A 13,463-nucleotide genomic window follows, 5' to 3' on the forward strand; every position below is an offset into this window, starting at 1 on the left:
GAGGGCACACTTGCTGGCTGGTGCCTGCTTTGATGTGAGAGACAGAGGAGAACAGGAGGGGGTTATGTTACAAAGTCAGAGCTGCTAATCCCTGTGTCTGAGCAGCAGAGCACCAGGAGAGGGACAGCCCAACCCGGCCGTCCGAAACCCGGCAACAACATGCGGTGCCCCATGCCACCCCTCGCTCCACACTGCAGGTAACGGGGGCAGGACGGGTGGAGCAGAGACAGGCGGGACTGCTCCCCACGCTCCCGTCAGGCCCAGGCAAGGACTGCAACAGGGGACGAGTCACATGGCTCCAGTTCCACACACGTCTCTGTTTTATTATGGCAAAGGTGAAAACACCACCTTCCCCACAACGGCAACCGGTAACATTTATCCCAAAAATAACTCGGTACAAAACAGGGCTGCTTCAGAATTTAAAAAAAAAAAAAAAAAAAAAAAGGAAAGAAAAAAAAAAAACCTTTACATGAGTTTTTAAATCCTATTTTAAAACACAAAAGAAACAAATCCATCATTGGCTGCACAGCCCCAGTCCACGGCCCCTCCCACCAGGGAGCTCGGAGGAGACATCTGGGTCCTGCTCCACTTGAGGATCTGCCGCTCTCTTTAACTGGTGTCCATCTGAAATGCACACAAAAACCACTCACTCAACAGGAGGCCCCCGCTTCCGGTCAGTCCCTGTCCACCCCGCGGCGCCCCTCGCCTGGAACTTACTCTCGCGTTGTAAGCGTCCAGCTGCGCATCCAACTCCTCTGCAGAAAGCTGCTGCTTTGAACTCCGGCCGGTGCCTCTGCCTCGGCCCCGGCTTCCTCCACGAGTGCCTCTCCGGGTGCCGCCGCCGCCGAAAGCCCCGGAGCCACGGCTTCTAGTCATCCCGCCTCTGTTTACACCAGCAGGGAAGAGGGAACCCACTCACGTGCCGTGGAAGGGCCTGCAGGACGAGTGCCCCAGGCCCATGCAGCGCCCCCAGCCCCGGAGCTCACCTCTGCGCGGGTCTCCGCTGCGTGTCAATCTGTGACGTGACGAGCTGAATGTTCATGGGGCGGCCTGCGGCAGAGAAAACAAGAGGCGCCCCGGTCAGAGGGCCCTGACGCGCACCATGGGGTGCCGCACCCCGGTCTCCATGCAAGCACCGGAGAGGGGCTCTGTGTATCTGCAAGGCTCCCAACAAGGGGAGCGGCCGAGCGATACCGGTGGGAGAACGAGATGCTGCCGGTGACAACCCCACCGAAAACCTCCTCACTCCTTCTCGGTCCGGGCTAGGTGGGTGTCTGGCCAGGTGTCCGGGGTGCTCATGGGTGGAAAGGTGTGGGTGGCCTGACGGAAGAAGAACCGGTACCTTTGTCTTTACGACTACAGCCCCGCACTCAGAGGTGTACTATGGCGGTTCTGAGAAGGCTTCACAGAAGTGAGTCTTCCGGAAGGAGCTGAAGGAGGGGAGGGATGTAGCTTGCTGGATGGGGGTTCACAAGAGGTTGGTCCAGATGTGTGGGGCAGCATGAGAGGTGGCAGAATGGAAGAGAGAGACAAAGGGGCGAATGCAAAGTGTTCTCAGCCACAGGATAAGCCATACTCCTGCACGGATGGCTGCCAGCCCCAGACTCCACAAACGAGCCGCAGCCCCGCCATCATCCTGGGTCCAACCTCAGACGCACCATCCAGGGGGACGCCGTTGTACTGTTTCATAGCTTTCAGGGCGTCTGCCTTCCGTTCAAAGTGCACGTCAGCTGTTCCTAAACTGCGCCCGGAGCGGTCATAGTGCACAGCCGCCTTCTTCAGAGTCCCAAATTCAGCGAAGAGCTCCTGGAGGCCGGGAAGAGCAGCTGTTAGCGAAGGGGCTTCCCCTCTGGTGGCCCAGGGCAGTTCCCTGGCAGTGTGAGCTGCTCTGGGGTCATTTCCCTGGGAGGCAGACACGTATGGGGGCAGGGCAGTGGTAGTGGAAACCAGGGGAAGGGAGGGGCGTATGGGACAGCAACTTCCTGGAGCAGCTGGGCCTGAGGGCTCCTGCCAGTGCGGGGACCTTACATCTGTCCCAGGATGCAGGTAAAGGACCACAGAGCCCACCAGTGAAGGGAACAAGAGTAAGTCGCTATCTTCTCCAACAGCGGAAAATTGACAACACACCCAAGGACTGTACCAAGAAACAGCAAAGGCCAAGATCGCAGAGCAAGGGATGCTATCCGACATGCGGACCAGCTCCCAGGGCCCGGCGGTTTGGGAGCCCTGACCCAGCCCCTCCCCCAGGGCAGGTTCTGGCTCACCTTTCCCTCTCCTCCTACTCAAGCCTGCCGCAAAGGCTGAAGTCAAGCGCTGCCATGGAAACCGCCCTGACCTCAGGCAGGCTGGGAGTTGGAGAGGGAACCCGGGGTGTGGGGCTACTCCGGCCGCAGGCACACAGCGGGAAGAGGAGTTCACCAAAAGCGGTTTCCAGTGGATGCCAGAAACCACCTTAAAAAAAGTGTTGAGACACCGTGAGTGCTCACCGGCCTTGCTCTGTCCTCCCACGGTAGTCAAACAAACAGCTGGGCTCCGGGAAATTGAACCCAGGAAGGCCCAGCACCCTGACCCAGCCATCTCTGGGACTGATCCCCAAGATGTCTTTACTTAATCAGAAAACAGGTTTATATGCCTTTGGAATTCAAACAAAAAACCAAAACAACAAAAACAAAAAAAACCCCGAAAAACAGAAACAACCCCCCCAAAAAAACAGAAAACAAAAAAACCCCAAACAAAACAACAAAAAAAGAAACTTCAACCAAAGTTGAGTTTGAGAATCATGCCACTAAAAAGACCACGAGAAAAACAAGGCACAAGCTCCGTAAGACACGGAGCTTGGGGCTCAAGGCCAACGGAGCAGGAAAGATGCCCAGCACCATCCTACTTCTGTGCTTTGCCTATAAATTTCCACAGAAAAAGATCTTTTTCCTCCCAACAAATCATTAAAACAAGTACAAAGTAAACAAAAACCGAACATCCTAGGTGAGTCGATAACACAGGACACGCTCACGTCAGGCCAATCTTTCGCGCTAGGAAGTGAAAGCTCCGGCAGAGGATTTTCATCTACGGGACACGTCTTAGGAAGAGCAGCAGCTCCTCACGCTAAGCCGGGGGCCTGTCTGCCAACACACTGACCTACTTGTCGGACTTTCAACTGTAGTGTGACCTCTGCTTCCGTTCCTGCACCCCTTAGAGGGGACAGGGGTGGCCCTTGGGTGCCCGGGAGGGCTCACTGTCCTAAGGTGGCAGGGGATTCAAGACCACATCCCGAACAGGACCAATTCGGCGAGGGTAAAGTGCTCACCGGGAAACTCCCGTCCCTTACCTGAATATCAGCGTCGGACACTCCAAAATCCAGATTTGACACCAGCAGTTTCCCCCCAGTCTCCACGCCTGCGCCACCCCCAAAGCCGCTGTCGAAAAGGTCATGCTGCCACTTGTCAGGAAGTTGTTTCGGCTGGAGAAGAAAGCAAACACAAGAACAGACGCAGACCCGTGAGTGTCTCTTCGAGACTCTCCCTCGCCCTCACAGGCCGGCCACCCTCTCCCCGCCGGGCCGGGAGGGAAACGCAGAGACCGGTAGCTCTCCCGTTCCCGCCCACGCCGCGTCAGGCCGCAGCCGACCCAGCGGGACCCCACGGTCCCGCAGCTCGTCCGTTCCCTCCAACCAACTTCCCGCCGCCCGCGCGGCCGCGCCCAACGTCCCCTCGGCCGCCGCCGCCACGAGGCCCGGCGCCCAGCCGAGACAAAGGCCGGGAGGGTCTCCGCCTCCCGGGCCCGGCCCGCGCGCGACCTGGCTGCCCGGCAGGCGCCCGCGCCCACCGGCCCGGCGCGGCCCGCCGTCCTACCCGCCGCGCGCCGCCCCTCCGGCCCGCCGCCCGCCGCGGCCCGCCGCCTCCGCGCTCACCCTGCTGTAGGGCGCCGGCCGGTTCCTGCCGCCGCCGCCCGCCGCGCCGCGGGTGATGGCCGGCCGGTTCCGAATGGGCCCGCCGCCTCGGTTCACTCGCGCGGCGGCCTGCGCTCCGCCGCCACGGCCGCCCTGGGAGCCGGCCCTGCCGCGGCCCCGGCCTCCGCCGCGGCCGCCTCGCTGGCTCCGGTTCAGCTTAATGATGTCGTCCAGAGACATGTCCATTTTGTCGGCCATGGCGGGCGCGGAATCGGCCTCGGCTCGAGCCCGCGCGTCAGCACGCCGGCGCGTCACTTCCGGAGCCGCGCGCTGTCTTCCGGTGCCGAGTCCTTGGAGAGGCCGGGGATTGGCTGCGAGTGGGCGGTGAGGGCAGGGCGGCGCGTGCGCGCTAGGGAGAGAGGTAGGCGAGCGCTGCTGTTAAGGTGCCGGGCAGTGGCCGGTCGTTTTTATACCTTCCCGCGCGGGCGCTGCCAACGGAAGGCGGGCGGGGCAGCGCGAGGTTAGGCCGGCGGAGGTGCGAGAGCGCGGGGCGGAGCGCGGCCGTTGGGGCGGGACGGGCGCGCCGCCCCTCCCCCGCCCTGGCTCGCCCCGTGCCTTGAGCCCGCACTTCTCCCCCGCGCACCCACCCCGCGCCTTCCCCGCGCCCCACCCTCTCCCCAAGCCGGAGCCTGCGCCCCGTCCCGCGCCCCACCCTCTCCTCGCGCTCCCGCGCCTTCTCCCTCACCCTCTTTCCCCGCGCCCCTGCGCCGTCCTGCACCTCACCCCTCCCCCGCGCCCCCACCCCACCCTTTCCCCGCACCCCTCCCCTCCCACGCGTTCTCGCGCCTCCCCCCGCACCCTCTCTCCGAACTCGCGCCCCGCCCCCCCTTCTCCCCGCGGTCCCGCGCCTTCCTCGCACCCCACCCCTTCCCGGCACTTGACCCTCTCCCCGCGCCCTGGTCCCGCCCCGCATCCCCCTCCTCCGCACTCTTGTCCGGTGGTGGTGGCGGCGGCGTTCGCCGACCAGATCTTCGCTGACCAGGGCCGCAGGCTGAGCGGGCTGGGTGGTTGTTCCGTGGTGTGCACTCGTAGTCAGCTGGGTTGGGGTCTCCCTGTGAACCCTAAGTTAGTCATAACCCTCTGAAAAGCACCGTACGGTACGTTTTTGCAATTATTGGTGAAAGCCCATGCTCCGTTTCCTGGACGCAGGGCAGACCGTGCAGTCTTTGTAGATACCCTGAATGTGTAGGGAGCCTCCGTCTTGGGGCACTCTGTCCCCCCAGGGGCACCCGGGCCCTGCCCCGGCCGTCCGTGCTGACGCATTTGTGCTTGTCCGTCCGGATTTCTCAGAGCTCTGGCAGCAGTCCCAGCCCGTGCTGAACCTCGGGCTCAGAGCCGCGCCCCTTTGGTGCCCAGATGCTGTAGCTGCGCAGACTAAGTGTAGCTCCCTGACCTCTTTCCCTCCGCCTGTAGGCTCCGCGGCCATGAAGGTGAAGATTAAGTGCTGGAATGGTGTGGCCACTTGGCTCTGGGTGGCCAACGACGAGAACTGTGGCATCTGCCGGATGGCCTTTAATGGATGCTGCCCGGACTGTGAGTGTCCCCGGTGTTCCCTCCCCGTTGAGCGTTGCCTGCTTGCCTGGCTGTGTCATCTCCCCAGAAATACCTGCACAAAGAGCTTGGGTTTTGGTGTCCCTTTCCTCAAGAAAAGTTGATAGGAGAAAGCCAGGTGGTTTGGGCCCATGTTCGTATAAAGAGCTCATCAAAAGTTTTCTAAGAAAAAGTGATGTTGCCTTTTATTGTGGTCAAAGTCCGTGGGCCATAAAGGTATGTTAGAACTCTGTGTTTGAAGATTCTCAATCGAACAAAACCCAGAATATTGTAGGGCTACCCCTCCCCCCACCCGGCACACAGGATCACAGCGGCTAAGGGACCTTTCCATCTTTGCTTCATGGTTTGGTAACTGCTAACTAGGACGCCTGGTTCCATTTCAGCCGAGTCTCTAAATGTAACTCCGACTTTTTACGGGGAGTGCTGTCACATCAGATGTGACGTGACGATGAGTCCCTAGGGTCACCCCCATTCCTAGTCCTTGCTTAGATTTTTCCTGTTGTCCATAGATGTCTCTTCACTGTGTGGTGTGAGCAGGATCCACGATTGCTTGCTTTGCTCCGCCCTGGCTGTTCAATATTAACATAGAACAAGGCCTTCCACCCCGCTTGCAACTTTTTCAACGTGTCTGACCAGGTTTTATCAGATTTCTTTGTGGTGGTTTTTGATTCATCTTTGTTCCCATTATGTTCTGTGAAGTAGAAACACTTTGAGTATATTTTTAAGTCAAAAACACATTTTTGCACCAGTGAATTTTGTTTTTAGTCAAACCGAAGTGAACTTGAACAGAAGCAAGTTGACCCTTGGGGGGACAAGGGCGGTCCCAAGAGGAAAACGGGACATGGGGAATACTGAGGGGCCACTCTGTCCTGTGAATGACGAGGCCTCTTTTCTGGGGTCAGGTGAGTGCCCAGGATAATAATAGGGCTTTACTTTTTTTTTTAAAGATTTTATTTATTAGAGAGAGTGAGAGAGGGAACACAAGCAGGGGGAGTGGGAGAGGGAGAAGCAGGCCTCCCGCGGAGCAGGGAGCCAGATGCGGGGCTCGATCCCAGGACGCTGGGATCATGACCTGAGCCGAAGGTAGATGCCTAACGACTGAGCCACCCAGGCACCCTGTATTCTAGGCTTAATCTTTACATTGGGTTTGGCTGAAAGGAAATCTCATTTCCTAGGACTTAATCCGTCCTGATTTACTCAAATGGGTGGATGTAATCTTAGCAGATCACTGACTGGTTCTAGTTGATTAAGTTTTACGTAGTCTCAAGATCCGGTTTTATTGAATCTACTTTAAATCACTGTTAAATGCTTCCTTAGGGACACAGCAAAGGCTGTGGGATCCTGGATGGGCACCTAGAGAAGTCCTGCCTAGATTGGCTGTGGGAGAGTGAGTGGTGTGGTCAGGGTGGCACGGGCGCACAGCCTGGGCGCCCAGCTGCTGCCGTTGCAGCGAGGCCTGTGGCCGGCATCTCTGCACCTGCCAGTGTGCCCAGGTTTTGTGGAAGGGGGTTGGCCACAGAGTAGGGGGTTTAGAGCCTGATCTTCAGACCCAAGGTCAAATTTGAGAGCAAGTCATAATGTGCCAAGTGTCTGATAAGCTTAGGTGCTCTTTACACGGATGAGGTGACACTGGGTTTCTCTTGCTAAAATTGAGCTCTTGTGAGAAAGCCAGAATGACTGAGGCTGTAATAAATCCGCTCCCAGTCCCAGAGAGCTTTGGGAGTAAAAGTCTTGAGAGGTGTTTTCATGATGAAGGATTTCCATCAAGACACAAGCAAGTGCTTGGGTGAGTCACTGTCACTGCCCCTGTGCTCATTATATGCCTCAGGCGGGCTGCTTGCTGGTGACATTACTGGAAACGGCTCTTGCCTCAGATGGACCGTGTGGCCTGCGTACTTCCCCATTAGCAGCCACCAGGGCATCCCCTGCCCCCCACCAGCGTATCCTCTCTTTGCAGGGCACTCTGATTCCAAGCTGAGTTCTGCTGGGCTCAGGAAGGTCCTGGGGGTGAGGGGGATGTAATCTCAGGTGTCACACCTAGTGGGCTCTCCTGGCACAGGGTCTCAGGCCCCCCCCCGCCCCGCCCCGCCCCGCCCCGGTGGCTGGGGAAGCAGAGTGAGTACAGTAATTCTGGATTAGCCAAGTATATAATTTTCTAGTTGTTTTGTGATCAAAGTTTCAGAGAGACAGTGATGTTTTGTTATAAAAAGGATTTTTTATTTTTAATTTTTTTATTTTTAAAGATTTTATTTATTTATTTGGCAGAGAGAGACACAGCGAGAGAGGGAACACAAGCAGGGGGAGTGGGAGAGGGAGAAGCAGGCTTCCCCCTGAGCAGGGAGCCCGATGCGGGGCTCGATCCCAGGACCCTGGGATCATGACCTGAGCCGAAGGCAGATGCCCAACGACTGAGCCACCCAGGCATCCCTAAAAAGGATTTTTTAAAAGATTGAAGAACCCCACCCCAAACGAGTGAATAAAAAGCTGTAGTGGTAGCTGTTCTGACTTGGTGGGCTGCAGGCGCCCCTGCGGGGCAGCGACTGCTCGGGGTTGCGGAGCTGCGTGCTTTCAATAGATGTGGAAGGGTACCGAAGAGCCCACGTGTGTTCCTGACCTGGCGCCCGCACGAGCCAAGTGGCTGGGATGCTGCCCTCTGGAAGTGGCAGGTGCCCTGATGCACTGCGTGCCCGGGCCTTCTGTCCAGCAGAGGGGTGACGTGGAGGTTTCCGAGCGCGGCTAGGTTGGCTGAGATCACCACAAGGTTCCCAGCCCCTCGGTCAGTGAGGAACAGGTGCCAGGTGGAAGCATTGTGTTTTCTGTGGTATTGTTCGCAGGATTGAGCATCCTGTGTTTGGTGTGGAGGAAGGATGGTGGTTGCGGAGGTCCAGAGGCAGTGTCTGTCCTGCGAGGAGCCCCCAGCTCCTCGTGTTGACATGGAGCTGCTGCCGGGACGAGGTGTCCTCTATTTGTCCGACCCTGGCTTGTCGTCTGGTGTTTGTGCATCAGTGACATTGCGGGGACAGTTAGCGTTCTATAGGTGTAGAGGACCCCCGGGCAGCGATGGGGGGGATGGCACCCCCAGGAGGGGTGGAGGCAGCAAGCCACGGCACTGCAGTCCCTGTGGGGACCCTGGCACACGGCCTGAGGGAGGTCACTGTGCTCTGTTGGCACCAGCTGTTTGATGGGAATTTCTTGCTTCTTGAAATCAGAAGAAATCAGAGACTCCTCTATTTTTTTTTTTTTTTAAAGATTTTATTTATTTGACAGACACAGCGAGAGAGGGAACACAAGCAGGGGGAGTGAGAAAGGGAGAAGCAGGCTTCCCGCCGAGCAGGGAGCCCCATGTGGGACTCAATCCCAGGACCCTGGGATCATGACCTGAGCTGAAGGCAGACGCTTAACGACTGAGCCCCCCAGGCGCCCCTATCCTCTTCTGATTACGGGCAGTGTGGCTGTCCCCCCGTACCCACCCATGGAGGTAGCATTTCCATGCATGTGGAGTGGAGTGCTAGCAGCATGTGCCCTGGGCCCCGGAGGTGGGGCCCTTTGAGGCCAGAAATGAAAAAGAGGTGAAGGTAGCAGCATGCGGACTCCCGGCTGCTGACAGGTGGGGCCGCAGACACCACTCCCTCCACTGTGCTGGTCCCTGCTGCTTAGAAGAGGAACCTCAGTCCCAAGGCCCCAGCTCTCCTACGCTTGATCAGAAGAAATAGTTCCCTGTTCAGATGGTGGCGGGGGGAGCGGGGTGGCCCTAGATAGATTGGTGCTGGAACCTTGGTGTCCCAGGGGAAGGGGCAGAGCTGTGGTGCGTCTTTAGATGGGTCTAGAGCCCCCCCTGCAGCCGAGCACCCCCTCGCAGGGGAGGGCGGAGTCAGGGCCACCACTGCAGGCCTGTGCCTGTGTGCGTGCGTGTGTGCGTGTCCGCACAGTGCGCTCACACTCCTGCATTCCGTCTTTTCTGAAACAAGGTGTGGGAGGCTGTGGACACAAGCCCCCGGGCTGCAGTGGGCTGGTGCAGGCGCCTGACATCCTCAGGCCCTGGGCCTTGGCCCCCAGTTGGCTTGTCCCCGCCCTGTGTGACCGGCGTGATGCTCTCGCCCCCTCCCGCAGGCAAGGTCCCGGGTGACGATTGCCCCCTGGTGTGGGGCCAGTGCTCCCACTGCTTCCACATGCACTGCATCCTCAAGTGGCTGAACGCACAGCAGGTGCAGCAGCATTGTCCCATGTGCCGCCAGGAGTGGAAGTTCAAGGAGTGAGGCCCCCCCGGGCCCCCCAGCCGTGGACTGGCCGGCCGTGCTCTCCCCTGGGACGGCCCCCCTCTGGGCCGCGACAGGGTTGACACAAGGACTGGAGCTGCGTTTGTTTTCCTTCAACTGGTGACACTTTATCCAATAAGTAAAACTCATTATACCTGAACCTTGCTGGAGGCCTCTGGTCGCCTGTTCTCTTGGTCCCGATGCGCCTTGCTGTGCATTGATAGGAAAACTCATGAATAAACATCTCGATGAGATGCCACCAAAGCTCTGAGTCACAGCCCCCGGAGGAGGAGGAGCGTAGGATCAGCCAGAAGAGCCTGGGGCCAGAGTAACTGGCTCTGGGGGCTTGAAAGGCCTGGTGGTGCCAACAGGGGCACGAAGGCCACTCACCCTGAAGCCGGGGACCGCCTCGCAGACTAGTCTGTGCGACTCTGACCCGGCACGGCTAGCAGCTGCTGCCCGCGGTCCCTTCTGCTGAAGGGCTGTCCCTGAGCAGGTGCTGGTGATCTCAGTCCCTTCTCCCTTGTTCCAGCTTGAGCGTCTGGGCTGTGACGGACCCAGTGTACGCCATGTCAAGGCCATCTGTGTCCCCAGGTGTCTGAGGTCCTCTACTTAGAGAAGAACAGCCCGTGGGAGGCTCCTTTGGGCACCTTTGTTAGTCCCCAGCTCCAGGTTGGGGGGCGGCCTCTGGGGGCCACGGCCCCAGCCCTGGGAGTCTTGGCTACTTCTGGCCAGACCGCTGCAGGCTGCATGTCCCTGTGAGCTGCAGGGAGTCACTTGGCACTGCTTCCTTCCAGTCCATTCTCAAGGGACACCCCTTGGGGATCACTGCCCTGTGCCTCGTGGGTGGCCAAGCTGCCGAGCACTCCGACACTGCTTGTCCTCGGCACTCAGGTGTTGGCCTCCTGGCCAGTCACCTGTGGGGCTCCCTACTTGCTGTTTGGATGTTGTGCCCGGAGGGAAGGAAGCCCTGGGGACCATCACTCTTCCCCAAGCTGGAGGTCACATGCCCTGTGTCCAGAAACCCAGCTGCCAGGGCCCCGGGCCGGGATCTGTCCCGGGAGGGCACATCCAAAGGAAGACACAGTGTGTCCAGGGTGTTTAGGGAGTGTGAGTGGAAGGAGGGGTGCCTGAGCAAGCCTGCTGGCCCACATCCTCTAGCAGCCGCACTTGGGTGCTCCCTGCAGCCCTGCAAACAAACTTCGGTCTGGCTGCTGGGTCTGGGCGGCTACTCTCTATTCTTGAGCCTTTGTGTCTACAATGTCTTCGGATCCGAGGAGTCCCAGGGAGGAGTTCACAGCCCAGGACGAGTGGTCTGCAGCCCTGCAGAAGGCCCCTCGGGGCAGCATGGCAGCCCTGCATCCTGGAGTTTCTGGACCTCACCCTGGCCCCCCCCCATCCCCCGCCCCACCTCCCCTGCCTGGGGGGTTTTCTCCTGTGGCCCAGGGCTGTGTGCCTGGGGCATCAGACCCTGAGTGCAGCCTCGCAGGCTTTCCGGCCTTGCCCTTTGGGGTGGATGTCCTCATTCTCAGAGGCGTCAACTTGCTCAAGGTCACGGTCCCTCCTGTAGGCTGTGCCTACTTTCCTGCCACTTGGACTCCTCCGCACTGCGTATCTTGGGCTCCAGCCTGGTCCTTGCAGGGCCTGCTTGGCCTCAAGCTGGCCATGCAGTTGCCCACCAGGTCCTGTCCACACCCAGCCATCTGTCTCCTCCCAGGAAGCTCAGGGCCCCTGCAGGGTCTTCTCAGGACTCCAGAACCTCAGCCCGCTCTCCCTCCCCCGGGACGCACAGGCTCACACCACCTGCCTTTGCAAACACTACCCTGGCTTCCCGTCACCCCCTCCCACCTCCCGCCCCCCCAGTGCTCCCTTATTTCCCCCCCTGGTGAGCGGCTCCCGCCAGCCCTGTTTTCCCCTTTGGCTGTGGCTTGAGTCAGGGACTGGGTCTGATTCATCTCCTGTTGAACACAAGTGTGCAGGGCAGCCGGCCTGAGGGCAGAGCTGGCTGGGAGGGCCTCTGGGTTCCTGTCAGCTGTCCTTTGGCTCGGTTTCCAGAGCTCAGGCCTGGCCTTGCCGTCCACCTCCTCCTAAAGGACCGCACCTGCAGTAACCCTGCTACTAGAAGCTTCCCCCGTGGGTGTGAACCACAGTGTGGCCCCCAGGCCCACCCAGACTTTGATGTCTCCTCAAGAAGCCCCCCGGCCCTGGGATCAGTTCCCCTTTAGGGCAGGAGAAAGTGTCCCCTGGGCAGTCGTCTCCCCCCAGCCTCATGAGCACCGAGGGCCTCTGGGGGGGGGTAAGTGTTAGGGCTGGGGCGCCCTCGGGCTAGTTGGGGGCTCAGTTGCTGCCCGACTTGCCCCCTGCTCGCACTGAGGCCCTATCCGGGCAGGAGCCTGGGCAGGGGGCGCGGCCTCGGCCCCCCTCCCGGAAGGTGCCGGCAGGGGCGGGGAGGATGGGGGCGTCGGATCCCCCCACAGGCGCGGGCCCCCAGCGCGGGAGGCACGGCTTCTTGCAGCGAGGGGGGGGCCCGACGGCCGCTGTGCGCCCGCCCCCGCGCCCCGCTCCGCGGATATAAGGCGGCCGCCGCCGCGGCTCCGAGCCCGCCGCCCGCCCGCCGCCCGCGTCCCCATGGCCCGGCCCGCGACGCTGGTGGCCGCCGCCCTGGCGCTGTGCCTGCTGCGGGCGCCGCCCGGCCGCGCGTGGTACAAGCCGGCGGCGGGGCCCGGCTCCTACTCGGTGGGCCGCGCGGCGGGGCTGCTGTCCGGCTTCCGCAGGCCCCCGCACGCGCGCCGCTCCGAGCCCCCCGCGAGCGCGGGACCCCCGGGCCGGGCGGGCGCCGTCGTCGAGCCGCGCACCCGCCTGCGGAGCCTCGTGAGTGCGGCCGGCGGGGCGGGCGGGGGGCGGGGGCGGGGGGCGCGCGGGGGGGCGGGGCGGGGCGCGCGCGGGGCCGGGGGGGCCGCCCTTCAGCCTCCTCCCGCCCCCAGGCCGTGTGTGTCACAGACGTGTCCCCGAAGCTGCGGAGCTGCGAGCGGCTCCCCGACGGCCGCGCCACCTTCCAGTGCCAGGCGGACGTCTTCCTGTCGCTGCGCGCGGCCGACTGTCGCAGCGCCTGAGCCCCGACCCCGCGCCCGGACCTCGCTTGGCCCTCCCCGCCCAGCGCCCAGCGCGGGCACCCCAGCGCCTCCCTCCACCCCCGCGCTGAACGGCTCCCCGAATAAACGAGAAGCGCAGCCGGCCTCCGAGTGGGCGCGGGCAGGGTGGGCAGGGCCCCGCCGGTCCCCAGACCCCGACTGCCGCCAGACACTCGCGGCGCCCCCCACCCCCCGCAGGTCTCTCAGGCCACTAGCCTCTCCCGGAACAGCCTGCACAGACGCACCCCAAGCCCCCGCGGACTCCCCGCCTTTGTCCACACAGCTCCGGGGCCCCCCGTGTCCTCCAGGAGCCAGTTCCAGGTTTGCCCTCACAGCCTCCTCCGACCACCCCACCAGGTGGCCCTCCTGCCCGGGAGAGTCGCACTCCGCGCCTGCCTTGCTTCCGGGCTTTCCTGAGGACAAACTCTTCCTTACCGGAGAGGCAGCTCCTCGGGTCACTCCTTTCTTGGGGTCCCCTCAAAACACCTCAAAGTACTAGGCACAGGGCAGTGAATCCATCCGTTGAAGGAATGAGTGACGAGGCCAGCGCGGCAAGATTGGGGGGGCAGCTGGACATGC

General features: G+C 61.2%; 3 protein-coding genes across 8 annotated transcripts; 2 read left to right on the plus strand and 1 right to left on the minus strand.

Moving 5' to 3' along the window:
• Positions 1-297: 297 nt before the first annotated feature.
• ALYREF (Aly/REF export factor) lies at positions 298-4,209 on the minus strand. 2 transcript variants are annotated; one of them, XM_036093824.2, is made up of 6 exons: positions 3,908-4,209; positions 3,326-3,457; positions 1,659-1,806; positions 987-1,050; positions 718-892; positions 298-624 (listed from the first exon to the last, which is right to left on the minus strand). In XM_036093824.2, exons 1-6 carry the CDS (start codon positions 4,142-4,144, stop codon positions 610-612), a joined length of 771 nt encoding a protein of 256 aa, XP_035949717.1. In that variant the 5' UTR covers positions 4,145-4,209; the 3' UTR covers positions 298-609. The 2 variants fall into 2 exon arrangements, with proteins under 2 accessions (XP_035949717.1, XP_077922396.1); XM_078066270.1 differs by having other exon boundaries at positions 718-883; positions 3,908-4,208.
• Positions 4,210-4,259: 50 nt separating this feature from the next.
• ANAPC11 (anaphase promoting complex subunit 11) lies at positions 4,260-9,913 on the plus strand. 5 transcript variants are annotated; one of them, XM_036093853.2, is made up of 3 exons: positions 4,260-4,406; positions 5,360-5,479; positions 9,608-9,913. In XM_036093853.2, exons 2-3 carry the CDS (start codon positions 5,371-5,373, stop codon positions 9,751-9,753), a joined length of 255 nt encoding a protein of 84 aa, XP_035949746.1. In that variant the 5' UTR covers positions 4,260-4,406; positions 5,360-5,370; the 3' UTR covers positions 9,754-9,913. The 5 variants fall into 5 exon arrangements, with proteins under 5 accessions (XP_035949746.1, XP_035949763.1, XP_035949737.1 ...); XM_036093870.2 differs by having other exon boundaries at positions 4,263-4,307; XM_036093844.2 differs by having other exon boundaries at positions 4,264-4,421.
• A 2,350-nt stretch (positions 9,914-12,263) lies between these two features.
• NPB (neuropeptide B) lies at positions 12,264-12,983 on the plus strand. Its single transcript, XM_036093810.2, has 2 exons — positions 12,264-12,624; positions 12,738-12,983. The coding sequence occupies exons 1-2, from the start codon at positions 12,382-12,384 to the stop codon at positions 12,864-12,866; spliced, it is 372 nt and encodes a 123-aa protein (XP_035949703.2). The 5' UTR covers positions 12,264-12,381; the 3' UTR covers positions 12,867-12,983.
• The last annotated feature ends 480 nt before the right edge of the window (positions 12,984-13,463 follow it).

This window comes from Halichoerus grypus, chromosome 2 (genome assembly GCF_964656455.1).
Source record: "Halichoerus grypus chromosome 2, mHalGry1.hap1.1, whole genome shotgun sequence".
In the NCBI taxonomy this organism is placed as follows: Eukaryota; Metazoa; Chordata; class Mammalia; order Carnivora; family Phocidae; genus Halichoerus; species Halichoerus grypus.

Bases quoted from the DNA above. Each gene is read 5' to 3' on its own strand.
- ALYREF (XM_036093824.2), bottom strand. From the start codon at position 4,144: ATGGCCGACAAAATGGACATGTCTCTGGACGACATCATTAAGCTGAAC. The intron at 3,458-3,907 runs GTGAGCGCGGAG...TTTCTTCTCCAG, and splicing joins GGCCGGCGCCCTACAGCAGG to CCGAAACAACTTCCTGACAA. The intron at 1,051-1,658 runs GTGCGTCTGAGG...TCTCTGCCGCAG, and splicing joins CAACGGCGTCCCCCTGGATG to GCCGCCCCATGAACATTCAG.
- ANAPC11 (XM_036093853.2), top strand. From the start codon at position 5,371: ATGAAGGTGAAGATTAAGTGCTGGAATGGTGTGGCCACTTGGCTCTGG. The intron at 5,480-9,607 runs GTGAGTGTCCCC...CCCCTCCCGCAG, and splicing joins TAATGGATGCTGCCCGGACT to GCAAGGTCCCGGGTGACGAT.
- NPB (XM_036093810.2), top strand. From the start codon at position 12,382: ATGGCCCGGCCCGCGACGCTGGTGGCCGCCGCCCTGGCGCTGTGCCTG. The intron at 12,625-12,737 runs GTGAGTGCGGCC...TCCCGCCCCCAG, and splicing joins GCACCCGCCTGCGGAGCCTC to GCCGTGTGTGTCACAGACGT.